Below are 24,056 nucleotides of genomic sequence, written 5' to 3'. Positions count from 1 at the left end.
CCTGAGGGGTAGAGGCTGTGGAGTGTGTGTGTGTGTGATCCCCCAGGACCCTGCCCCTAGGCAGAAAGCGGGATAAACAAACACAGATCGGTTGGACTACCTGTGGCCAGAACCCCTCCTGAGGGGAGGGGGTTCTGAGCGAGCTGTGATCCCTCAGAACCCCGCCCCTCGGTGGGGAATCGTATAAAAGGCGGGCTCCTGAGAGCAGAGCTCAGTTCGCCTCAAGCCAAAGTCGAGGAGCCACCTGGAGACGAGACCCTGGACCCCAAGCCCCGACGTCCTTCTAAGGGCCGGGACTCAGTGCGGTGCCAGAGGTCGAGAGGCTAGGACCCTGAGGTTCCCTCAGCCCGACGTCCTTCTGAGGGCCGGGTCTGGACGGGCCAGTGGTCAGAGACCCACCGGTGCCAGCGGTGGGTCAGCCTCCTTAGCTCCAGCCAGCCGGAGGGCTATAGGAGTAGGTCAGTGGCGAGGATAGATAGCCCGGAGGCTGTACCTCCACAGGTTGTGGGTAGAAGGGGCCGTTACCCCTTCGTGTTAAATCCTAGTGAATTGTTAAAGATATAAATTAAACGTGTTGCTTCCTACTACGACTTCGTCTCCATACACGACGAGTACATAGGTAAAGTAACCAGGCAATATATCAACTTACGAATTCCTTTTTACTTAAATTCATGTAGTTATTAAATATACGGTGGGTGACATCACTCACAATCACCCCAAGTTAGACAGGGGTCAAACACTACAGACGCCCGGCTAGCTCAGTCGGTAGAGCATGAGACTCTTAATCTCAGGGTCGTGGGTTCGAGCCCCACGTTGGGCGGCGGATGATTTTGTGATTGGCTTTGACGACAATTGTGCATTTTTGTGGACCAATTTAGCACGCATGATGAAAACAATAAAATTAACTTATTGTCATGTTTTTTTCTGAAATACACTATGGGTCACTTGACTCACAATCACCACAAGATAGACAGGGGTCACTCACAACAGCAACCTGGCTAGTTCAGTCGGTAGCACTCAAGACTCTGAACCTCAGGTTCTTGGGTTCGAGCTCCGTGTTGGGCGCAGCATAAACGTGTGATTTGTTTTAATTTAAAATGTCCATTTATGTAAATAAAGTAACCATGCAACATATATACTTACGAATTCCTCTTTTCTTAAATTCATGTTTTTTTTAAATGAACGGTGGGTGACATGACTCACAATCACCCCAAGTTAGACAGGGGTCACACACCACAGACGCCCGGCTAGCTCAGTCGGTAGAGCATGAGACTCTTAATCTCAGGGTCGTGGGTTCGAGCCCCACGTTGGGCGCTGAACTCTTTTGTGATTTGCTTCGACGACAATTGTGCATTTCTGTGGACCATTTTAGCACTCATAATGAAAACAATCGAATTACTTTTAACTTAGTGTAATGTTTTTTTCTGAAATTTACTGTGGGTCACTTGACTCACAATCACCCCACGTTAGACTGGGCTCGCTCACAACAGCATCCTGGCTCGTTCAGTCGGTAGAGCATGAGACGCTTGAGCTCCGGTTCGTGAGTTCGAGCCCCGTGTTGGGCGCAGTAAACAACGTGTGATTTGTTTGGATTTAAAATGTCCATTTATGTAAATAAAGTAACCAGGCAATATATAAACTTTCGAATTCCTCTTTTCTTAAATTCATGTTTTTTTTAAATGAACGGTGGGTGACATGACTCACAATCACCCCAAGTTAGACTGGGGTCACACACCACAGACGCCCGGCTAGCTCAGTCGGTAGAGCATGAGACTCTTAATCTCAGGGTCGTGGGTTCGAGCCCCACGTTGGGCGCTGAACTCTTTTGTGATTTGCTTCGACGACAATTGTGCATTTCTGTGGACCATTTTAGCACTCATAATGAAAACAATCGAATTACTTTTAACTTAGTGTAATGTTTTTTTCTGAAATTTACTGTGGGTCACTTGACTCACAATCACCCCACGTTAGACTGGGCTCGCTCACAACAGCATCCTGGCTCGTTCAGTCGGTAGAGCATGAGACGCTTGAGCTCCGGTTCGTGAGTTCGAGCCCCGTGTTGGGCGCAGTAAACAACGTGTGATTTGTTTTAATTTAAAATGTCCATTTATGTAAATGAAGTAACCAGGCAACATATATACTTACGAATTCCTCTTTTCTTAAATTCATGTTTTTTTTAAATGAACGGTGGGTGACATGACTCACAATCACCCCAAGTTAGACAGGGGTCATACACCACAGACGCCCGGCTAGCTCAGTCGGTAGAGCATGAGACTCTTAATCTCAGGGTCGTGGGTTCGAGCCCCACGTTGGGCGCTGAACTCTTTTGTGATTTGCTTCGACGACAATTGTGCATTTCTGTGGACCAATTTAGCACTCATAATGAAAACAATCGAATTACTTTTAACTTAGTGTAATGTTTTTTTTCTGAAATTTACTGTGGGTCACTTGACTCACAATCACCCCAAGTTAGACCGGGCTCGCTCACAACAGCATCCTGGCTCGTTCAGTCGGTAGAGCATGAGACGCATAAGCTCCGGTTCATGAGTTCGAGCCCCGTGTTGGGCGCAGAATAGTTTTGTGATTTTCTTTTGACGACAATTGTGCATTTCTTTGGACCAATTTAGCACGCATGATGAAAACGATCAAATTAACTTACTGTCTTGTTTTTTTCTGAAATACACTGTGGGTCACTTGACTCACAATCACCCCAAGTTCGACTGGTGTCACTCGAAACAGCAGCCTGGCTAGTTCAGGCAGTTGAGCATGAGACTCTAAATTTCAGGGTCGTTGGTTCGAGGTCCGTGTTGGGCACAGAATCAACGTTTGATTTGTTGGGATTTAAATTGTCCATTTATGTAGGTGTGGTGGTCACTCTTTAAACACACAAGCGCTACACAGTATTTACCAGAGCGGGGTCATTGATAACCCTGACAAGACCCCGCCTGAGGGGTAGAGGCTGTGGAGTGTGTGTGTGTGATCCCCCAGGACCCTGCCCCTAGGCAGAAAGCGGGATTAACAAACACAGATCGGTTGGACTACCTGTGGCCAGAACCCCTCCTGAGGGGAGGGGGTTCTGAGCGAGCTGTGATCCCTCAGAACCCCGCCCCTCGGTGGGGAATCGTATAAAAGGCGGGCTCCTGAGAGCAGAGCTCAGTTCGCCTCAAGCCAAAGTCGAGGAGCCACCTGGAGACGAGACCCTGGACCCCAAGCCCTGACGTCCTTCTAAGGGCCGGGACTCAGTGCGGTGCCAGAGGTCGAGAGGCTAGGACCCTGAGGTTCCCTCAGCCCGACGTCCTTCTGAGGGCCGGGTCTGGACGGGCCAGTGGTCAGAGACCCACCGGTGCCAGTGGTGTGTCAGCCTCCTTAGCTCCAGCCAGCCGGAGGGCTATAGGAGTAGGTCAGTGGCGAGGATAGATAGCCCGGAGGCTGTACCTCCACAGGTTGTGGGTAGAAGGGGCCGTTACCCCTTCGTGTTAAATCCTAGTGAATTGTTAAAGATATAAATTAAACGTGTTGCTTCCTACTACGACTTCGTCTCCATACACGACGAGTACATAGGTAAAGTAACCAGGCAATATATCAACTTACGAATTCCTTTTTACTTAAATTCATGTAGTTATTAAATATACGGTGGGTGACATCACTCACAATCACCCCAAGTTAGACAGGGGTCAAACACTACAGACGCCCGGCTAGCTCAGTCGGTAGAGCATGAGACTCTTAATCTCAGGGTCGTTGGTTCGAGCCCCACGTTGGGCGGCGGATGATTTTGTGATTGGCTTTGACGACAATTGTGCATTTTTGTGGACCAATTTAGCACGCATGATGAAAACAATAAAATTAACTTATTGTCATGTTTTTTTCTGAAATACACTATGGGTCACTTGACTCACAATCACCACAAGATAGACAGGGGTCACTCACAACAGCAACCTGGCTAGTTCAGTCGGTAGCGCTCAAGACTCTGAACCTCAGGTTCTTGGGTTCGAGCTCCGTGTTGGGCGCAGCATAAACGTGTGATTTGTTTTAATTTAAAATGTCCATTTATGTAAATAAAGTAACCATGCAACATATATACTTACGAATTCCTCTTTTCTTAAATTCATGTTTTTTTTAAATGAACGGTGGGTGACATGACTCACAATCACCCCAAGTTAGACAGGGGTCATGCACCACAGACGCCCGGCTAGCTCAGTCGGTAGAGCATGAGACTCTTAATCTCAGGGTCGTGGGTTCGAGCCCCACGTTGGGCGCTGAACTCTTTTGTGATTTGCTTCGACGACAATTGTGCATTTCTGTGGACCATTTTAGCACTCATAATGAAAACAATCGAATTACTTTTAACTTAGTGTAATGTTTTTTTCTGAAATTTACTGTGGGTCACTTGACTCACAATCACCCCAAGTTAGACTGGGCTCGCTCACAACAGCATCCTGGCTCGTTCAGTCGGTAGAGCATGAGACGCTTGAGCTCCGGTTCGTGAGTTCGAGCCCCGTGTTGGGCGCAGTAAACAACGTGTGATTTGTTTGGATTTAAAATGTCCATTGATGTAAATAAAGTAACCAGGCAATATATAAACTTACGAATTCCTTTTTTCTTAAATTCATGTTTTTATTAAATATACGGTGGGTGACATGACTCACAATCACCCCAAGTTAGACAGAGGTCACACATCACAGACACCCGGCTAGCTCAGTCGGTAGAGCATGAGACTCTTAATTTCAGGTTCGTGGGTTCGAGCCCCACGTTGGGCGCAGAATAATCTTTTGATTGGCTTTGACGACAATTGTGCATTTTTGTGGACCAATTTAGCACTCATGATGAAAACAAACGAATTAAATTTAGTTATTGTTATGTGTTTATATTCTTTTCTGTGGGTCACTTGACTAACAATCACCCCAAGTGAGACGGGGGTCATTCACTACAGCAGCCTGGCTAGTTCAGTCGGTAGAGCATGAGACTCTTAACCTCGGGGCGTGGGTTCGAGCTGCGTGTTGGGCGCAGAATCAACGTGTGATTTGTTTCAATTTCAAATGTCCATTGATGTAAATAAAGTAAACAGGCAATATATAAACTTACGAATTCCTTTTTTCTTAAATTCCCGATATAGCAATCACCACAAGTGCAGCTCTATTTGTAAACCCCGGGGTACTGTAAATCAGGAATGACATCCTTCACGTGATTTTTGCATTTTTAGTTTTTTTACCTACGTGACTTTACCGAATAGAACCAAAGAGTATGGATCCTTGCAGTCACGAAAGCTTCAAAACTAGAATTAGACAGGGTTCACACACTACAGACGCCCGGCTAGCTCAGTCGGTAGAGCATGAGACTCTTAATCTCAGGGTCGTGGGTTCGAGCCCCACGTTGGGCGCTGAACTCTTTTGTGATTTGCTTCGACGACAATTGTGCATTTCTGTGGACCAATTTAGCACTCATAATGAAAACAATCGAATTACTTTTAACTTAGTGTAATGTTTTTTTTCTGAAATTTACTGTGGGTCACTTGACTCACAATCACCCCAAGTTAGACCGGGCTCGCTCACAGCAGCATCCTGGCTCGTTCAGTCGGTAGAGCTTGAGACGCATAAGCTCCGTTTCGTGAGTTCGAGCCCCGTGTTGGGCGCAGAATAGTTTTGTGATTTTCTTTTGACGACAATTGTGCATTTCTTTGGACCAATTTAGCACGCATGATGAAAACGATCAAATTAACTTACTGTCTTGTTTTTTTCTGAAATACACTGTGGGTCACTTGACTCACAATCACCCCAAGTTCGACTGGTGTCACTCGAAACAGCAGCCTGGCTAGTTCAGGCAGTTGAGCATGAGACTCTAAATTTCAGGGTCGTTGGTTCGAGGTCCGTGTTGGGCACAGAATCAACGTTTGATTTGTTGGGATTTAAATTGTCCATTTATGTAGGTGTGGTGGTCACTCTTTAAACACACAAGCGCTACACAGTATTTACCAGAGCGGGGTCATTGATAACCCTGACAAGACCCCGCCTGAGGGGTAGAGGCTGTGGAGTGTGTGTGTGTGTGATCCCCCAGGACCCTGCCCCTAGGCAGAAAGCGGGATAAACAAACACAGATCGGTTGGACTACCTGTGGCCAGAACCCCTCCTGAGGGGAGGGGGTTCTGAGCGAGCTGTGATCCCTCAGAACCCCGCCCCTCGGTGGGGAATCGTATAAAAGGCGGGCTCCTGAGAGCAGAGCTCAGTTCGCCTCAAGCCAAAGTCGAGGAGCCACCTGGAGACGAGACCCTGGACCCCAAGCCCCGACGTCCTTCTAAGGGTCGGGACTCAGTGCGGTGCCAGAGGTCGAGAGGCTAGGACCCTGAGGTTCCCTCAGCCCGACGTCCTTCTGAGGGCCGGGTCTGGACGGGCCAGTGGTCAGAGACCCACCGGTGCCAGCGGTGGGTCAGCCTCCTTAGCTCCAGCCAGCCGGAGGGCTATAGGAGTAGGTCAGTGGCGAGGATAGATAGCCCGGAGACTGTACCTCCACAGGTTGTGGGTAGAAGGGGCCGTTAGCCCTTCGTGTTAAATCCTAGTGAATTGTTAAAGATATAAATTAAACGTGTTGCTTCCTACTACGACTTCGTCTCCATACACGACGAGTACATAGGTAAAGTAACCAGGCAATATATCAACTTACGAATTCCTTTTTACTTAAATTCATGTAGTTATTAAATATACGGTGGGTGACATCACTCACAATCACCCCAAGTTAGACAGGGGTCAAACACCACAGACGCCCGGCTAGCTCAGTCGGTAGAGCATGAGACTCTTAATCTCAGGGTCGTGGGTTCGAGCCCCACGTTGGGCGGCGGATGATTTTGTGATTGGCTTTGACGACAATTGTGCATTTTTGTGGACCAATTTAGCACGCATGATGAAAACAATCAAATTAACTTATTGTCATGTTTTTTTCTGAAATACACTATGGGTCACTTGACTCACAATCACCACAAGATAGACAGGGGTCACTCACAACAGCAACCTGGCTAGTTCAGTCGGTAGCGCTCAAGACTCTGAACCTCAGGTTCTTGGGTTCGAGCTCCGTGTTGGGCGCAGCATTAACGTGTGATTTGTTTTAATTTAAAATGTCCATTTATGTAAATAAAGTAACCATGCAACATATATACTTACGAATTCCTCTTTTCTTAAATTCATGTTTTTTTTAAATGAACGGTGGGTGACATGACTCACAATCACCCCAAGTTAGACAGGGGTCACACACCACAGACGCCTGGCTAGCTCAGTCGGTAGAGCATGAGACTCTTAATCTCAGGGTCGTGGGTTCGAGCCCCACGTTGGGCGCTGAACTCTTTTGTGATTTGCTTCGACGACAATTGTGCATTTCTGTGGACCATTTTAGCACTCATAATGAAAACAATCGAATTACTTTTAACTTAGTGTAATGTTTTTTTCTGAAATTTACTGTGGGTCACTTGACTCACAATCACCCCACGTTAGACTGGGCTCGCTCACAACAGCATCCTGGCTCGTTCAGTCGGTAGAGCATGAGACGCTTGAGCTCCGGTTCGTGAGTTCGAGCCCCGTGTTGGGCGCAGTAAACAACGTGTGATTTGTTTGGATTTAAAATGTCCATTTATGTAAATAAAGTAACCAGGCAATATATAAACTTTCGAATTCCTTTTTTCTTAAATTCATGTTTTTATTAAATATACGGTGGGTGACATGACTCACAATCACCCCAAGTTAGACAGAGGTCACACATCACAGACGCCCGGCTAGCTCAGTCGGTAGAGCATGAGACTCTTAATTTCAGGTTCGTGGGTTCGAGCCCCACGTTGGGCGCAGAATAATCTTTTGATTGGCTTTGACGACAATTGTGCATTTTTGTGGACCAATTTTGCACTCATGATGAAAACAAACGAATTAAATTTAGTTATTGTTATGTGTTTATATTATTTTCTGTGGGTCACTTGACTAACAATCACCCCAAGTGAGACGGGGGTCATTCACTACAGCAGCCTGGCTAGTTCAGTCGGTAGAGCATGAGACTCTTAACCTCGGGGCGTGGGTTCGAGCTGCGTGTTGGGCGCAGAATCAACGTGTGATTTGTTTCAATTTCAAATGTCCATTGATGTAAATAAAGTAAACAGGCAATATATAAACTTACGAATTCCTTTTTTCTTAAATTCCCGATATAGCAATCACCACAAGTGCAGCTCTATTTGTAAACCCCGGGGTACTGTAAATCAGGAATGACATCCTTCACGTGATTTTTGCATTTTTAGTTTTTTTACCTACGTGACTTTACCGAATAGAACCAAAGAGTATGGATCCTTGCAGTCACGAAAGCTTCAAAACTAGAATTAGACAGGGTTCAAACACTACACACGCCCGGCTAGCTCAGTCGGTAGAGCATGAGACTCTTAATCTCAGGGTCGTGGGTTCGAGCCCCACGTTGGGCGCTGAACTCTTTTGTGATTTGCTTCGACGACAATTGTGCATTTCTGTGGACCAATTTAGCACTCATAATGAAAACAATCGAATTACTTTTAACTTAGTGTAATGTTTTTTTTCTGAAATTTACTGTGGGTCACTTGACTCACAATCACCCCAAGTTAGACCGGGCTCGCTCACAGCAGCATCCTGGCTCGTTCAGTCGGTAGAGCATGAGACGCATAAGCTCCGGTTCGTGAGTTCGAGCCCGCTGTTGGGCGCAGAATAGTTTTGTGATTTTCTTTTGACGACAATTGTGCATTTCTTTGGACCAATTTAGCACGCATGATGAAAACGATCAAATTAACTTACTGTCTTGTTTTTTTCTGAAATACACTGTGGGTCACTTGACTCACAATCACCCCAAGTTCGACTGGTGTCACTCGAAACAGCAGCCTGGCTAGTTCAGGCAGTTGAGCATGAGACTCTAAATTTCAGGGTCGTTGGTTCGAGGTCCGTGTTGGGCACAGAATCAACGTTTGATTTGTTGGGATTTAAATTGTCCATTTATGTAGGTGTGGTGGTCACTCTTTAAACACACAAGCGCTACACAGTATTTACCAGAGCGGGGTCATTGATAACCCTGACAAGACCCCGCCTGAGGGGTAGAGGCTGTGGAGTGTGTGTGTGTGATCCCCCAGGACCCTGCCCCTAGGCAGAAAGCGGGATAAACAAACACAGATCGGTTGGACTACCTGTGGCCAGAACCCCTCCTGAGGGGAGGGGGTTCTGAGCGAGCTGTGATCCCTCAGAACCCCGCCCCTCGGTGGGGAATCGTATAAAAGGCGGGCTCCTGAGAGCAGAGCTCAGTTCGCCTCAAGCCAAAGTCGAGGAGCCACCTGGAGACGAGACCCTGGACCCCAAGCCCCGACGTCCTTCTAAGGGTCGGGACTCAGTGCGGTGCCAGAGGTCGAGAGGCTAGGACCCTGAGGTTCCCTCAGCCCGACGTCCTTCTGAGGGCCGGGTCTGGACGGGCCAGTGGTCAGAGACCCACCGGTGCCAGCGGTGGGTCAGCCTCCTTAGCTCCAGCCAGCCGGAGGGCTATAGGAGTAGGTCAGTGGCGAGGATAGATAGCCCGGAGGCTGTACCTCCACAGGTTGTGGGTAGAAGGGGCCGTTAGCCCTTCGTGTTAAATCCTAGTGAATTGTTAAAGATATAAATTAAACGTGTTGCTTCCTACTACGACTTCGTCTCCATACACGACGAGTACATAGGTAAAGTAACCAGGCAATATATCAACTTACGAATTCCTTTTTACTTAAATTCATGTAGTTATTAAATATACGGTGGGTGACATCACTCACAATCACCCCAAGTTAGACAGGGGTCAAACACCACAGACGCCCGGCTAGCTCAGTCGGTAGAGCATGAGACTCTTAATCTCAGGGTCGTGGGTTCGAGCCCCACGTTGGGCGGCGGATGATTTTGTGATTGGCTTTGACGACAATTGTGCATTTTTGTGGACCAATTTAGCACGCATGATGAAAACAATCAAATTAACTTATTGTCATGTTTTTTTCTGAAATACACTATGGGTCACTTGACTCACAATCACCACAAGATAGACAGGGGTCACTCACAACAACAACCTGGCTAGTTCAGTCGGTAGCGCTCAAGACTCTGAACCTCAGGTTCTTGGGTTCGAGCTCCGTGTTGGGCGCAGCATTAACGTGTGATTTGTTTTAATTTAAAATGTCCATTTATGTAAATAAAGTAACCAGGCAACATATATACTTACGAATTCCTCTTTTCTTAAATTCATGTTTTTTTTAAATTAACGGTGGGTGACATGACTCACAATCACCCCAAGTTAGACAGGGGTCACACACCACAGACGCCCGGCTAGCTCAGTCGGTAGAGCATGAGACTCTTAATCTCAGGGTCGTGGGTTCGAGCCCCACGTTGGGCGCTGAACTCTTTTGTGATTTGCTTCGACGACAATTGTGCATTTCTGTGGACCAATTTAGCACTCATAATGAAAACAATCGAATTACTTTTAACTTAGTGTAATGTTTTTTTTCTGAAATTTACTGTGGGTCACTTGACTCACAATCACCCCAAGTTAGACCGGGCTCGCTCACAACAGCATCCTGGCTCGTTCAGTCGGTAGAGCATGAGACGCATAAGCTCCGGTTCGTGAGTTCGAGCACCGTGTTGGGCGCAGAATAGTTTTGTGATTTTCTTTTGACGACAATTGTGCATTTCTTTGGACCAATTTAGCACGCATGATGAAAACGATCAAATTAACTTACTATCTTGTTTTTTTCTGAAATACACTGTGGGTCACTTGACTCACAATCACCCCAAGTTCGACTGGTGTCACTCGAAACAGCAGCCTGGCTAGTTCAGTCGGGAGAGCATGACACTCTAAATTTCAGGGTCGTTGGTTCGAGCTCCGTGTTGGGCGCAGAATCAACGTTTGATTTGTTGGGATTTAAATTGTCCATTTATGTAGGTGTGGTGGTCACTCTTTAAACTCACAAACACTACACAGTATCTACCAGAGCGCGTCATTGATAACCCTGACAAGACCCCGCCTGAGGGGTAGAGGCTGTGGAGTGTGTGCGTGATCCCCCAGGACCCTGCCTCTAGGCAGAAAGCGGGATAAACAAACACAGATCGGTTGGACTACCTGTGGCCAGAACCCCTCTTGAGGGGAGGGGGTTCTGAGGGATCTCAGAACTGTGATCCCTCAGAACCCCGCCCCTCCGTGGGGAATCGTGTAAAAGGCGGGCTCCTGAGAGCAGAGCTCAGTTCGCCTCAAGCCGAAGTCGAGGAGCCACCTGGAGACGAGACCCTGGACCCCAAGCCCCGACGTCCTTCTAAGGGCCGGGGCTCAGTGCTGTGCCAGAGGTCGAGAGGCTAGGACCCTGAGGTTCCCTCAGCCCGACGTCCTTCTGAGGGCCGGGTCTGGACGAGCCAGTGGTCAGAGACCCACCGGTGCCAGCGGTGGGTCAGCCTCCTTAGTTCCATCCAGCCGGAGGACTATAGGAGTAGGTCAGTGGCGAGGATAGATAGCCCGGAGGCTGTACCTCCACAGGTTGTGGGTCGAAGGGGCCGTTACCCCTTCACGCTAAATCCTAGTGAATTGTTAAAGATATAAATTAAACGTGTTGCTTCCTACTACGACTCCGTCTCCATACACGACAAGTACATAGGTAAAGTAACCAGGCAATATATCAACTTACGAATTCCTTTTTACTTAAATTCATGTAGTTATTAAATATACGGTGGGTGACATCACTCACAATCACCCCAAGTTAGTCAGGTGTCACACACCACAGACGCCCGGCTAGCTCAGTCGGTAGAGCATGAGACTCTTAATCTCAGGGTCGTGGATTCGAGCCCCACGTTGGGCGCAGATAAATTTTGTGATTTGCTTCGATAAAATTGTGCATTTTTGTGGACCAATTTAGCACGCATGATGAAAACATCGAATTACCTTTCACTTATTGTCATGGTTTTTTTTTCTGAAATACACCGTGGGTCACTTGACTCACAATCACCCCAAGTTAGACTGGGGTCACTCACAAAAAACAGCCTGGCTAGTTCAGTCGGTCTAGCATGAGACTCTTAATCACGGGGTCGTTGGTTCGATGCTCCATGTTGGGCGCAGAATCAACGTGTGATTTGTTTTAATTTAAAATGTCCATTTATGTAGAGAATGTAACCAGGCAATATATAAACTTACGAATTTATTTTAACTTAAATTCATGTTTTTTTGAAATATACGGTGGGTGACAGGGTTCGAGCCCCACGTTGGGCGCATAATAATTTTGTGATTTACTTTGACGACAATTGTGCATTTCTGTGGACCAATTTAGCACTCATTATTAAAACAATCGAATTACCTTTTATTTATTGTCATGTTTTTATATTATTTACTGTGGGTCACTTGACTCACATTCACCCCAAGTTCGACTGGGGTCACTCACAACAGCAGCCTGGCTAGTTCAGTCGGTAGAGCATTAGACTCTTAATCTCAGGGTCGTTGGTTTGATGCTCCATGTTGGGCGGAGATACAACGTGTGATTTGTTTCGACTTAAATTGTTCATATATGTAGGTAAAGTAACCAGACAGTTTATAAACTTACAAATTCCTTTTTTCTTAAATTCATGTATTTTTGAAATATACGGTGGGTGACATGACTCACAATCACCCCAAGTTAGACAGGGGTCACACACTACAATCGCCCGGCTAGCTCAGTCGGTAGAGCATGAGACTCTTAATCTCAGGGTCGTGGGTTCGACCCCCACGTTGGGCGCAGAATATTTTTGGCCACCTCAATGTGAAATTGTAGTTGTTTGTGAGCATCTACATCAGCAGCCATACGATAAGAAAATATCAGAAGTGCCGAGTGAGAGTAAGGGACTTCGACCACACCTCACCTGGAGGAGAGGCAATTTCACAGAGACACTCAAGCCTGAGTGCCAACCAGTCAACACGAATCGTTTCCTGTCCTATAGTTGACACACATTGTTGAAGTGGTTAGTATGCAAATAGTTATAGTGTGAATCGTTCATTGGATGCTACCCGGCTTTGCCCGGGACTTGGATTCACCACGCCTGGCCACCTTTGTCTCCCCAGTGGCGATGTTCACACACCACACCAGTTAATTGTTTGAGGCTGAGTGGACCTAGGGGAGGCCCAGGTCCGGTTCAAAGAATCGTCACCGGTGGGGGCCGTGAGCGGGAATCGAACCCGGGTTCGTAGCGCTAACTGCTACACTACAATGCGTTACGCTTCCACACAGACACATAGACAGCGCGCTAACCACTACACTACAATGCGTTACACTTCCACACGCGTGAGTCACGTGACAGATTTGACGTCACAGCTCACTTGCCGTGCAAAAAAAATAAATGCATTATTGAGCTCCCCCCCCCCCCAAAAAAAGTGTATTTTTATAATGTTTGCATGGTGTACAGTCTGGAAAGTACCCACATGGCAAATTTCAATTTTGTTGCATGTCGGGAAGTACGCTAAACATTTTGAACAGACACACATAATCACAACTTTGCCTTTTTATATATATGGAGATAGGTTTAACAAATAATTGGTGTGAATTTATATGATTTGTTGGTTTTAATAATTATCTCTGCGTGAAATGTGATTCTTCATCGTTTAAATATGTACAGTACTTTTATTATTAATATATGCATTTGTAGGTTTCCTGAAGTATTTAATAAACATTCAAGTAACTACAGAACATTAAGTTCATTTTTATTCTGTTTCTGTACATAGTCTTTATCAATTATTAAATTGTTCATGCTGTATTAATCCAGCAATAATGCATTCTAAACCAAATAAATTGTTTGTAAGAAAAGTGTGTCATTATTTTTTGGCGGGATGGAGTTTGGAATAGGAATCGAAAATTCAAATCGATTCCACCTATTGATTATTATTTGTGAATGGAACATGGAATTGATTCCAAAAATGGTTGTCATCGGCCCATCCATCGGTCTTGGCAGAGAATCACGTGGCTAGGTTGGGGGCGTGGGAGCGGTGGGTGGGGCGGGGGGAGACGAGAGGAACTGGGGGGGGGGCATTGAGCCCGGGGGGGTGGGGGAGATAGGCGTCGTAGGGGGCGATAGGGCCCGGGGGGGCGGGGCGTGTATAGGGGCGGGGCGGGGCGTGTATAGGGACGGGGCGTGTATAGGGGCGGGGCGTGTATAGGGGCGGGGCGTGTATAGGGGCGGGGCGTGTATAGGGGCGGGGCGTGTATAGGGGCGGGGCGGGTTCCCGCACGGGATCGCGCTGACTTCTCGCGATACTCGGAGGGGTCAGAGAGAACAAGATGGCGCTGCTGTTCAGGTGGGTGAGGAGTAAGCGTCGGAACTTTCACTAAATAACAACAAGAACCGCAGCGCACAGCCAACACGAACATCGCGAGGTCTTACAGACACCACATTCAACAAATAGATATTTGTTACCATGGTAGTTGTGTCTCGCGTTCCGAAAGGTGACCACTATCGTGGAGACGGAGCGATTACATGGACTGTGGTGCAGGTGCCGATCGTTGACATCGCGGGTACCGTGAGGGTTACCGGCTTGAGGCTGTCTTCATCCAGCGGTAGATTGACCATGGCTGCTGATAATGATGGTGGCCGTTTGCGTTTCGGAGTGGGCACTCAGAGGTCGCACTGGAGGAGGGACACTGTAAGGGGAGTTCCGTAGGGGACGGGGCGAATGCGTAACAGCTATCGGGGTCTTGACATGGGGCAGGCGGCACCACCACCATCATCACCACCATCATCATCATCACCACCATCATCATCATCACCAAGACGCGCAGTAGCCAGGCTTGAGCCGTAGGGGCTCGTGGAAGGATGCGGCCATGAGGCGGCGTTGACCTTGTGGGTTGTGAGAGTCGCGGCAGGGCTGGGGGACTTGGTATGCGGACTCGGTACACTGCAGTGTGGGACCTTTTTTGGCAGTATTAAAGTATGAAAAAATAAGAATAGGTTTTGCCCTTTCTGGCAATGAAACGGGTTGTTAAGGTGTTCAAACACCAAATGGATAACCTTTTGCAAGGAATCATGTCTGCATTATCCACATGTACTTGTGGCGAACATGCAAACAAAAACCATGCTCTGATGTTTTTTGCATTTTCTTCGAGGCTGTCTGCTGTCAGAGACAGCAGACTTCTTTAGGACTCCCGTCTCACCACCAGTGTCAGACCAGAGAACAACGCCAAAAAGCGACCAGTGACCATTTAGCCACACATGATGAAAAACATTCGCCTGTTTTATTGTCAGAAAGGATAACCTCAATTCTTATTTTCTTTCCGAACGCGGTGTTTACACACTCCTCACAGTGGAAAGGTCCCTTTGTAACCCATTGAGACCAAACGCGCTTGCACGGAAGGTGGCCCAAGCATTTGAGGTGGGGGAGCCTTAAAAGGTGGTCGACTTAAATGGCCAATACAAAATGAGCTGTGGTACATCAATTTCACGTGAGTTGATTTTCACAGACACGCATTGCACGTTTAATTGGCCGTGTAAACTAAATCGCGACCGCTAAAAGGGTTGGTACTACACCACGACTCACGGGCTAAGAGAGGAGGGACATCGTCTCGTGCCCTTTGGCGGGCACAATGTGGTATGGTGCCGAAATGTGTCCAATTTGTGTGGTATCTGCACCACCCCCAGCTCCCCCGTGGTCCCACGATAATTCAATCGAAGAGTGCTTTGAATGAGGCTGCTTTTTTAATCCAAGGCCAGACGATGGGGTATGTAGAACTTGCCATGAACATAACGCATTTGAAGGTATTATAGTAAGCATGACCTCCGTAATAGTGCACTTTTTATAAGGTTTTTTTTTTACTATTAAAATACTGTAATCTAAACTTAAATTGGGGAGTGCACATAGCTTAAAAATTTGATTAAAAAAAAAGATGTATTTTTTTTCAAATAAAAGTGACAACGTTTACATTTGGGTAGGAACACGAAGTACAATAGACAACACGAAGAGCAAACACTAATTCAGTGCGTACACTGTTTCGTATGAGAGCCGTCAAACTCGTCACGTTACTAGAACATAAGCTTCCTGTATTGCATGACCCTGACAGTGGACGCGAACTGGAGCACGGGAGAGGTCATCTGGGGACAAATGCGTACACAATAATTGGTTGGGCAAGCCGAGCACGACAGTCCGTTTGGAAGGCTGCCTTTTAAAGCTCATAACCCAGCGGTCGTAATTAGAAGCTTTTTACGTCAGTCTGCAACAGTAGTTCTGTAATTGCAGTCACGCTTTGTAGTAATTGAGACATTAAAAGCCAGTTGGCTCAGAGGTAGAGCAAGCGGCTCCTTAATCGGGAGGTTATACGTACAAGTTTGTTATTTTAACACTTTATTTATGTCAATGTCATTTTACATTTAAATAAAATTGCCAAATATTCGTCATATTTGAAAAAAACATGTTCATTATCCTTACACAGTTAGTATTTGTTTGTCCTTAATCTTCGGGGTTATTGCATTTTCACAAAAATACGCTATCGGGTAAAAACGACTCCCAACCCATAAAGAACCTTGTATTTGTTTAGGACCGTGATGTCATGTGAACACCTTTAATTATTTCTTGAGATCCAGTTGTTGATTAATTAAAAGTGACAATAAAACCAGTGACCACAATTACATCAGGTAGTTTGTTTTACTCCTTGTTGCCCATGTGGTTTGAGCTGTCTTTAAATTTTTGCATGGCTCACTGGTGGCCACTGTTGAGGCATGTTGCCTAATCACATACCTGTGCACTGAGCACCATGCACTAAGTAAGGCGCCTTTATTGCTTAGACCATGTATTGAACTTACATTTAAATAACAACAACATGGATATGATTATGAAGTACTCTGGTTTTAAACGTGGTTTCCGTATATTCTCTTACAGACTTGCAGGGCGCCATTGCGCGCGCAAACAGCTGTCGGCGTTTCCTCTACAACCATGGTACGCACAATTTTGCATGAATCATTAAGCCACTTGAGTAGTAGTCAATGGTCTTGTTAATGTACGACTTTGTTTCAACTAAACAGCTGCAAATTATTCCCTTTGTTATCCTCGAGATCATAATCTTCATCAATATCAATGTCACGTTTAGTGTATTGGCCTGTGAACAAATCACCTGCAATGCACCCGATACTCTTCACATTTTGGAAGCTAAGCTGGCATTAATCTGAACAATTCTTGTATGGGCGACCACCATCGTTGTAGGTGGTGTAGGCTGCAGGGTTGTGCGATGTGTTGTGGGTGATAGAGGGTATTTACAGCAAAATCATCCACCGATGTACTGTACTTATGTGCACCAACTTAATGTTTTCCCACCTTCAACCTGCATTGACCAACATGGTAAAGTATTGTAAAAAAACAATATGACCCACATGGTGTGGGGCATTCTTTATTTAGCAGTTGATTGCCCAAGGGCTGTACATGTTACCATACATTCAACACCCTTGAAGTCTTAATAAACATCTTCACTCATGTAATAATCAACGTTGCCCTGGAGTAGACTTTTGCTCAAAGCCAACCTCAATGCAGCAGAGTACAATTTAATATGTATAAAATATTGCAATTTTTAAAAATAATGTTTCTTGTACTTTGTAGAACTTAATGCTGAACTCCACAAATAAAGTGTGATAACGTTGCTAAATATTCCAGCCAATAAGCTTATATCACTTTGGGGCCATTTCAATATTTATAAAGGCCACAAATGTATTGGTTTCATAAAAAATGTTTTATTTAAGTAAAAAATACGAATATTCATGAATGTGCGTCTTAACTGTTATTTATCTTGGGGAAGTGAAATGGGTCATGCGCACATTCGAACGTGACTCGTCCGGGCCAACAGTGGAAATTACACATTTCTATTGCTGGGACCAATCACAGCAGAGGAAAAGCACTTTTGACTTCCTACAAAGTGTTAATATATTTATAATTGATGATGGACTTAATCCCTGGCAAGGATGTTCTTGTAACCTTGTGGTTGTCAGTTGCACATTCTGATTCGAGTGGTCCCTATTCATATAACACGTCCTTGCAGGGTGGGCTGGTAGGAACATTGGATTTTTTTTACACCCAACAGCACGAGATTTCACTTCTAAAGTATTGAAAGGGGACGGACGGACACATTAATCTATTGCAGGCTGGTACACTCAGTTTACAACTTCGTTCCTACCAGTATAACACAATTTTATGTAAACATGGCCACATTGACAATTGATGAATTATTGTATTTTACTTAATGTAATTTACAAGAGGTTCAAACTATGTTTTTCTGAATTTGTATTTAAAGGAAAATTAGAGACTTTTGTGTTAAAATGTAATGTATATTTGTTTTTAATCAGTTCTGTAGCCATGGCAACCTCAGCCAAGAAAGAAATGGATACATTTTGGGATAAGAACACACAGCTTCAACGGCCGCTGTCTCCACACGTCTCCATTTACAGGTAAGGAATTGTTAAATCTTTTCAGTGGTGTATTATGAAAATAGAAGCCCCTGTTCACTTTTAGAACACGAGTTAAAACCATTGTTTCACGCAGTCTTAAATTCATGATATTGTGAGAAAAAATAATAATCACTTAGGAATTTAGAGTACTCATGAGCGAATCCGTGGCACTGAAGCTACAAGGAACAATGCAGGCCTAGTTGATTAAATGAGCTGTTATGCATTGCACCGGCATGCAGTTTAAGAACATTTCAACATAAATCGCCAAATAATGATATGCTAAATGTTGCTGTTATCTATTCGGCTCAGTGCCCCATATGCTCCAATTCAGTTTCCATAGAATTGACCACATTTATTTAAATTGTTCACATTCAGAGCTATAGATTGTGTTCAGTGCAGAAATGAAACGGTGACATTAACTATTCATACTAATTTTGGAAGCCTCCTTGAGAGTAATAGGGATATCCATTTTTGTTAATTATTGGGGATATTTTCAATTAGATATGTCAGGTGAAAATAATGCTGCTCTCCTTACACAACCTATCAACAAATACAGGATTGAGATTATATTGTAAATATTAATTCAAAATTACTTTAACTATTTCTCAACAGCAAATTATGATAAAGCTATAAATAATTATCCATGGTTATTTATCCATAAAATTGTTATATTGTGCATTACACTTCAGTGCTGTATTAAAGGCATTTTGTACGTCTGTCAACAGATGGTCTGTACCAATGTTGATGTCCATCACACACCGTGGAACAGGAGTTGCTTTAAGTGGAGGTTGAGAACATTTCACTTTTTTTCCACCAACACATTCTGACAGTTGCACGTTGTGTTTGAGCACTCGTAGTAAACCACGCGATCAGAGCATGCATAGCATATTTTGGATTTGTTCGATACAATTTTAAAAATAGCTCAGGCCATATTTTAAAATAGAGGGATCGGTGGTCATTGCCTGCAATTTTTCAATACTGTAAATATGAGGAAAACATTATTAAAGTTATACAGGGTGTTTCAAAATGATGGACCCGATTTGAAATTGCTATATCTCTGCAACCACGAACTGCCCATGAATGAAACTATTACCACTTGAAAGGGCGGGGCATAGAGTTCCAAATTATTACTGCGAGATGCCTCTCCCAGCGCACAAACAGTCCCTAGCCTCAGTTATTCGCAAGACGGTGACCCTGCAACACAAGGGGCGTTTTTCGTTCTGCAGTTCAGCAAGACTGAATCCGTAATTGCGGTGCAGCGTGCGTTTCAACGGTGTTTTGGCATTGATCCGCCAATGTCAACGAGCATTCGTCGTTGGTACCGACAATTTGAGGAAACGGGCAGCTGTTGATGTAAGGGGAAGAGCACAGGGCGACCACGCACCTCAGAGGAAAACGTGAGAAGAGAGGCGTTTGGGACGAATTCAACTATCGTCTCGATGTTGTCCGTACAGCTGGTGGAGGGCACATAGAGCATTTATAAAATGGTTAGTAAAACTTGCTAACTCATTAAACCGTTTGTAACTTTTTGTGTAATTGTAACATGTTGCCATCGTGAAATATACTGCTTTGAAATTGGGTCCATCCTTTTCAAACACCCTGTATATCACTTTGGAACGCGTATAATGAAATGTTGTGGGATCACGAGCTATGCGCATACTTATTTTCTGTATTTATGTTGAACTTCTTTCGCACCGTATCTAGCTAATCGTGAGGTGTGGGGGAAGGACAACAAACTAAACACAAAAAGTAGTTTAAAAAAAATATTGTTTTCAATCTAGATTTCAGAGTAATTTTTATTGTGATTTATTGGATGTTGATGTAATGCCTTGGAATTTTCCATGATCTATTTCGATCATGGAGAAAAAAAATCCATGTAGAAAATACATACATATTTTGATACTTATAATGTTCTGAATTTGCATTTACACAATAAGCATATGCTTGCTAAATGAACTGTCAATATTATGTTGCCACTCAAAGATGTTCCTGACTTTGAGGCTCCAATAAAAATATCTATTGTGTGTGTGTGCGCAGGTGTGTCAGCATTTGCCTTGGCTGCATTGCTTTTTCCTGGAGACTTTGCCACGAAACTAGAATTTGTGAAAAACCTGGAGCTTAATAGCACGTTGATCTACATGGGAAAATTTATAATTGCCTGGCCTTTTATGTACCACAGCTGGAATGGAATCAGACATCTGGTAAGTTGGCAAACTAGAGAGGTGAAATGGTTAGGCATTGTGATACCATTTCTTTTTGTTTCGAAATCTTTTTCATGCAAAAAGACACTTCATAATAATAAGGTTTTTCCCCTTTTTTCTGGCAACAAAACTGAAACCTTTTTTTACAAGGATTCATGTCTGCATTAACCACAATACTTGCAGTCAAAATGCAAACAAAAAACACACTGATAATATATGCATTGTCCTTGAAACTGATTGGTCCACACCAGAGACAGCTTTCTTTAGAGCCTAGTCTCAATGATGTAGATTCTTAACCCCCAGCCCTCATTACTTTGATAGAGTATTGTCTTTGATCTGTACACCTTTTGGCGTCATCTGGTCTAGCACCAATTGAGACTAGGCTCTAAAGAAAGCTGTCTCTGGTGTGGACCAATCAGTTTCAAGGACAATGCATATATTATCAGTGTGTTTTTTGTTTGCATTTTAACTGCAAGTATTGTAGTTAATGCAGACATGAATCCTTGTAAAAAAGCTTTCAGTTTTGTTGCCAGAAAAAGGGGAAAACCCCTATTATATTTTGGTACTGGCAAAGGAGGTCCAATGAAAACAGACGCTTCATTGTCAGGAACAAGAACGAATCCAAATTTTTTTAATGCGTCTGGCACTGCCTTGTAAATCAACATAAGGTTTAAGCAATTGGCTTTGTTCAATGTCACTCTTTAGGTCACTCTTTGTAAAATATAAACTCATGACATGGTATTTATTTTTATTATATGCTGGTGGAATGACGCGTGGTGAGAGTTTTTATAGTAGTCATGGAACCTTGTCGTTGAACATTAATTTAAAAAAATAGATATTTTTAATAGTTGACAAGCAATATTTTTGTGATGGTTTAAATAAAATGCGCACATATAAAATGTACCTTTACCAAGTATAGGTGTTGATAAGTCACACATAGCTTGTATGATGGATACATGACTCTTAGTTTGTATTGATTATAACATTCCAGTTTTCAAGAATACATATTGTATGTGACTTTGTTTTTTAACCAGGCCTGGGATGCTGGAAAAGGATTTAAGATACCACAAGTCTCGCAGAGTGGATACTTTGTGCTGGCACTGACGTTCATCACAGCAGGAATTGTGGCTGCCTTATAAACCATGATTCACCCAAACATGTTATTAACTAAACATGTATCTGCAGTATGTTATTACATTGGTCATATTTTGTTAATTCACACAAGACAGTGGGATCCTTTTGGACACAGCACTGTAATGCATATAACAACTTGGTGATATGAAGATAAGACAAAGAAGTTTTATCTCAATTTACTTTTCTGGACTTTTTCAGGACACCTAAAATTCTCTCCAATACTTAATGTTGCCACACTTTCCGTTTAAAACTATGATCGTAGAATGGCTATTAAACAAAGTTATAAATTTAAATTAATGTATTTCAAAGTGTCAACGTGTCTTTAAAAAGGTTGTTTGAATATAGACCGAAACATGACAATTTGGGGCACACCATCCTTTTGACAGGATGCTTCAAGGTGATTGTAATCCTCACCAATATGATTTTTTTCCCACTATTAGGCTTGCATGGTTACATGCAACCTTTGAGGGGAGGGTGGGGGGGGACAAGGTGAACTAATACATTCTAAGCTCCATTTACAATCTGCCCCAAAGACCCACTGCATTATTTTTGGGTTATAGGTCAGTAAAAACACTTTTCTTCAAATGTATCCCCCTGCAAATATCTCCGCACCTCCGATTATCATGGTTGGCTACGTACGGTGCGAAAGAAGTTGAACATACACATTTGTCCCAGCAGTGCTGAAATAGTGACGGTAATTTGTACAGTGCAATAACATGGCAAGGCATCCCAAGGACGCTCCACAAACGACAGACACATTTTACATTAGTGCTCAGTCCATTGCGGTGGTAAATAGGTGTCAGTCGTGGCTACTGAAGAGGAGAGTTTTGCACGCGTTTTAGAACGCCGGCAGCGACTTGGCCGCTTGCGCGTGCAGTGCCAACGGCAAAGGGGCGGTGGCTGAACATCGTTTTCGTCGTGGGAACGCGCGAGTCAAGGTGCAGAGCGGACCCCGGGGCGACGTTTGGACTCGTTGGCGGACACTGGGTACGCGGATGTCTGCTCGGTAATTGGCCTGCGGGGGTGGGTGTGGAGCTGATCCAATGCAGTGCCTTGTTGGTACACAGCCCAGGTTGGAAGTTGACACGCTGCCGGACCCGCAACCAATGGTAGCTTTGTCGTGCGGAGATCGCGTATCGTGGTCAAGCTTCTGACTGCCGTAGATCATAACGGGAGACCGAATCGGTGGTGGAAGGTTGCCCCAGGGCAAGGAGACGGTTGTAGTGGCCAACTCCGTAGACTCCCGAAAGATTGTTTATTTCAGGCTTCATGGCTCTCGAAGCTGGTGCTTTCACAATGTTAGACATTTAGCGCCTCTAAAATATTGGCTTAAAACGTTCGTGACTGCAGGAATTAATATTCTATGGTTCTTTCGGTAAAGTCACGTAGAAAGAACCATAAAATATCCTCTCAAATACTTGCACACGTAGAAGTCGTGGAGCTAACCGGTACATGTCAGATGGTTTGACAATTTACCTTGACCAAAATGTCACAACGCAACGTTCCACAGCACATAGCGAGCTGAAAGAGTTGTGTTGCTGTGATGTCAACTCACGCAGGAGTTGACACTTCTCAATAGGAATGCAGGTGATATACAGTTAACGAATAATATTGCAAAACACGAAAGCTGCGAAAATGTGTTTAAACGGCATTTTCTGGACATGTTAAAACTACTTTCCATTGATGTGACAGTAAAATTGAGCACAATACAACGTGCAGGTTTATTTCGCTTTGAGGGTTTTTTGCGTGTATGCGGATATCCTATTTCTACCAAAAAATATGCGGTTTGAATCCACTCATGCGGTTGTGTGTGCTGTCAGGGGTGGCCCGTCCATTTAGTCAAACTAGGCGGTCGCCAAGGGCGCCAAGTTAAGTGGGGCGTCAAATTCGAGGGAAAAAATACAAATAAAATAACGAAGATGTCATTCTTTCAATTTCCGTGCGCGTACAGAGGGAATATGAATTATAATTAATATCTCAACATTTCTGAGAATGTATTGGTTGGACAGACGGACGGACAGACGAAGCGAATAATTATGCCTCATTAAGAAAATACGCTTTAAAAAAACAGTACACGCAAAATCGGGGCAACATTTTCCCAGTTTACCAAAAAAAACCTTGGCCTAGATCTGCCTTTGGGGGTGGGACTCCGCTGTGTGCTGTGCTGTCTCCGTTACTTGGCAGGCAGCCGTCCCGTGCAGTTTTGCTTCGTGTGCCCCTTTTTTTTATTGGAACGCATCCACCAAATAAAGCGAGGGAAAGCTTTATTTCTATACTGGACGTAAATAGAAGATACAAAAAAACGACATTT

General features: G+C 44.5%; 1 protein-coding gene and 16 non-coding genes across 20 annotated transcripts; all 17 read left to right on the top strand.

Moving 5' to 3' along the window:
- The first annotated feature begins 747 nt into the window (after positions 1-747).
- On the top strand, positions 748-820 carry TRNAK-CUU (transfer RNA lysine (anticodon CUU)). The gene has a single exon. It is a non-coding gene; the product is annotated as a tRNA-Lys (tRNA).
- Positions 821-1,241: 421 nt separating this feature from the next.
- On the top strand, positions 1,242-1,314 carry TRNAK-CUU (transfer RNA lysine (anticodon CUU)). The gene has a single exon. It is a non-coding gene; the product is annotated as a tRNA-Lys (tRNA).
- Positions 1,315-1,742: 428 nt separating this feature from the next.
- Positions 1,743-1,815, top strand: TRNAK-CUU (transfer RNA lysine (anticodon CUU)). Its single transcript has one exon. It is a non-coding gene; the product is annotated as a tRNA-Lys (tRNA).
- Positions 1,816-2,243: 428 nt separating this feature from the next.
- Positions 2,244-2,316, top strand: TRNAK-CUU (transfer RNA lysine (anticodon CUU)). The gene has a single exon. It is a non-coding gene; the product is annotated as a tRNA-Lys (tRNA).
- Positions 2,317-3,689: 1,373 nt separating this feature from the next.
- TRNAK-CUU (transfer RNA lysine (anticodon CUU)) lies at positions 3,690-3,762 on the top strand. Its single transcript has one exon. It is a non-coding gene; the product is annotated as a tRNA-Lys (tRNA).
- A 421-nt stretch (positions 3,763-4,183) lies between these two features.
- Positions 4,184-4,256, top strand: TRNAK-CUU (transfer RNA lysine (anticodon CUU)). The gene has a single exon. It is a non-coding gene; the product is annotated as a tRNA-Lys (tRNA).
- Positions 4,257-4,684: 428 nt separating this feature from the next.
- On the top strand, positions 4,685-4,757 carry TRNAK-CUU (transfer RNA lysine (anticodon CUU)). The gene has a single exon. It is a non-coding gene; the product is annotated as a tRNA-Lys (tRNA).
- A 547-nt stretch (positions 4,758-5,304) lies between these two features.
- Positions 5,305-5,377, top strand: TRNAK-CUU (transfer RNA lysine (anticodon CUU)). The gene has a single exon. It is a non-coding gene; the product is annotated as a tRNA-Lys (tRNA).
- Positions 5,378-6,752: 1,375 nt separating this feature from the next.
- Positions 6,753-6,825, top strand: TRNAK-CUU (transfer RNA lysine (anticodon CUU)). Its single transcript has one exon. It is a non-coding gene; the product is annotated as a tRNA-Lys (tRNA).
- Positions 6,826-7,246: 421 nt separating this feature from the next.
- TRNAK-CUU (transfer RNA lysine (anticodon CUU)) lies at positions 7,247-7,319 on the top strand. The gene has a single exon. It is a non-coding gene; the product is annotated as a tRNA-Lys (tRNA).
- Positions 7,320-7,747: 428 nt separating this feature from the next.
- Positions 7,748-7,820, top strand: TRNAK-CUU (transfer RNA lysine (anticodon CUU)). The gene has a single exon. It is a non-coding gene; the product is annotated as a tRNA-Lys (tRNA).
- A 547-nt stretch (positions 7,821-8,367) lies between these two features.
- TRNAK-CUU (transfer RNA lysine (anticodon CUU)) lies at positions 8,368-8,440 on the top strand. The gene has a single exon. It is a non-coding gene; the product is annotated as a tRNA-Lys (tRNA).
- Positions 8,441-9,813: 1,373 nt separating this feature from the next.
- Positions 9,814-9,886, top strand: TRNAK-CUU (transfer RNA lysine (anticodon CUU)). The gene has a single exon. It is a non-coding gene; the product is annotated as a tRNA-Lys (tRNA).
- Positions 9,887-10,307: 421 nt separating this feature from the next.
- On the top strand, positions 10,308-10,380 carry TRNAK-CUU (transfer RNA lysine (anticodon CUU)). The gene has a single exon. It is a non-coding gene; the product is annotated as a tRNA-Lys (tRNA).
- A 1,377-nt stretch (positions 10,381-11,757) lies between these two features.
- Positions 11,758-11,830, top strand: TRNAK-CUU (transfer RNA lysine (anticodon CUU)). The gene has a single exon. It is a non-coding gene; the product is annotated as a tRNA-Lys (tRNA).
- Positions 11,831-12,663: 833 nt separating this feature from the next.
- TRNAK-CUU (transfer RNA lysine (anticodon CUU)) lies at positions 12,664-12,736 on the top strand. Its single transcript has one exon. It is a non-coding gene; the product is annotated as a tRNA-Lys (tRNA).
- A 1,455-nt stretch (positions 12,737-14,191) lies between these two features.
- SDHC (succinate dehydrogenase complex subunit C) lies at positions 14,192-23,469 on the top strand. Of its 4 annotated transcripts, none has more exons than XM_032970253.2 (6): positions 14,192-14,286; positions 16,858-16,914; positions 18,309-18,410; positions 19,136-19,197; positions 20,448-20,611; positions 21,646-23,469. In XM_032970253.2, the coding sequence occupies exons 1-6, from the start codon at positions 14,270-14,272 to the stop codon at positions 21,748-21,750; spliced, it is 507 nt and encodes a 168-aa protein (XP_032826144.1). In that variant the 5' UTR covers positions 14,192-14,269; the 3' UTR covers positions 21,751-23,469. The 4 variants fall into 4 exon arrangements, with proteins under 4 accessions (XP_032826144.1, XP_075928573.1, XP_032826155.1 ...); XM_076072458.1 differs by having other exon boundaries at positions 14,272-14,365; XM_032970264.2 differs by lacking the exon at positions 14,192-14,286 and adding an exon at positions 15,291-15,427.
- The last annotated feature ends 587 nt before the right edge of the window (positions 23,470-24,056 follow it).

The sequence above is a fragment of the Petromyzon marinus genome, chromosome 3 (assembly GCF_048934315.1).
Source record: "Petromyzon marinus isolate PM22_M1 ecotype Great Lakes invasive population chromosome 3, UKy_Petmar_22M1.pri1.0, whole genome shotgun sequence".
Classification (NCBI taxonomy): domain Eukaryota; kingdom Metazoa; phylum Chordata; class Hyperoartia; order Petromyzontiformes; family Petromyzontidae; genus Petromyzon; species Petromyzon marinus.
Note: the sequence above shows the minus strand (reverse complement) of the source record. Positions and strands in the feature narration are given on the sequence as shown.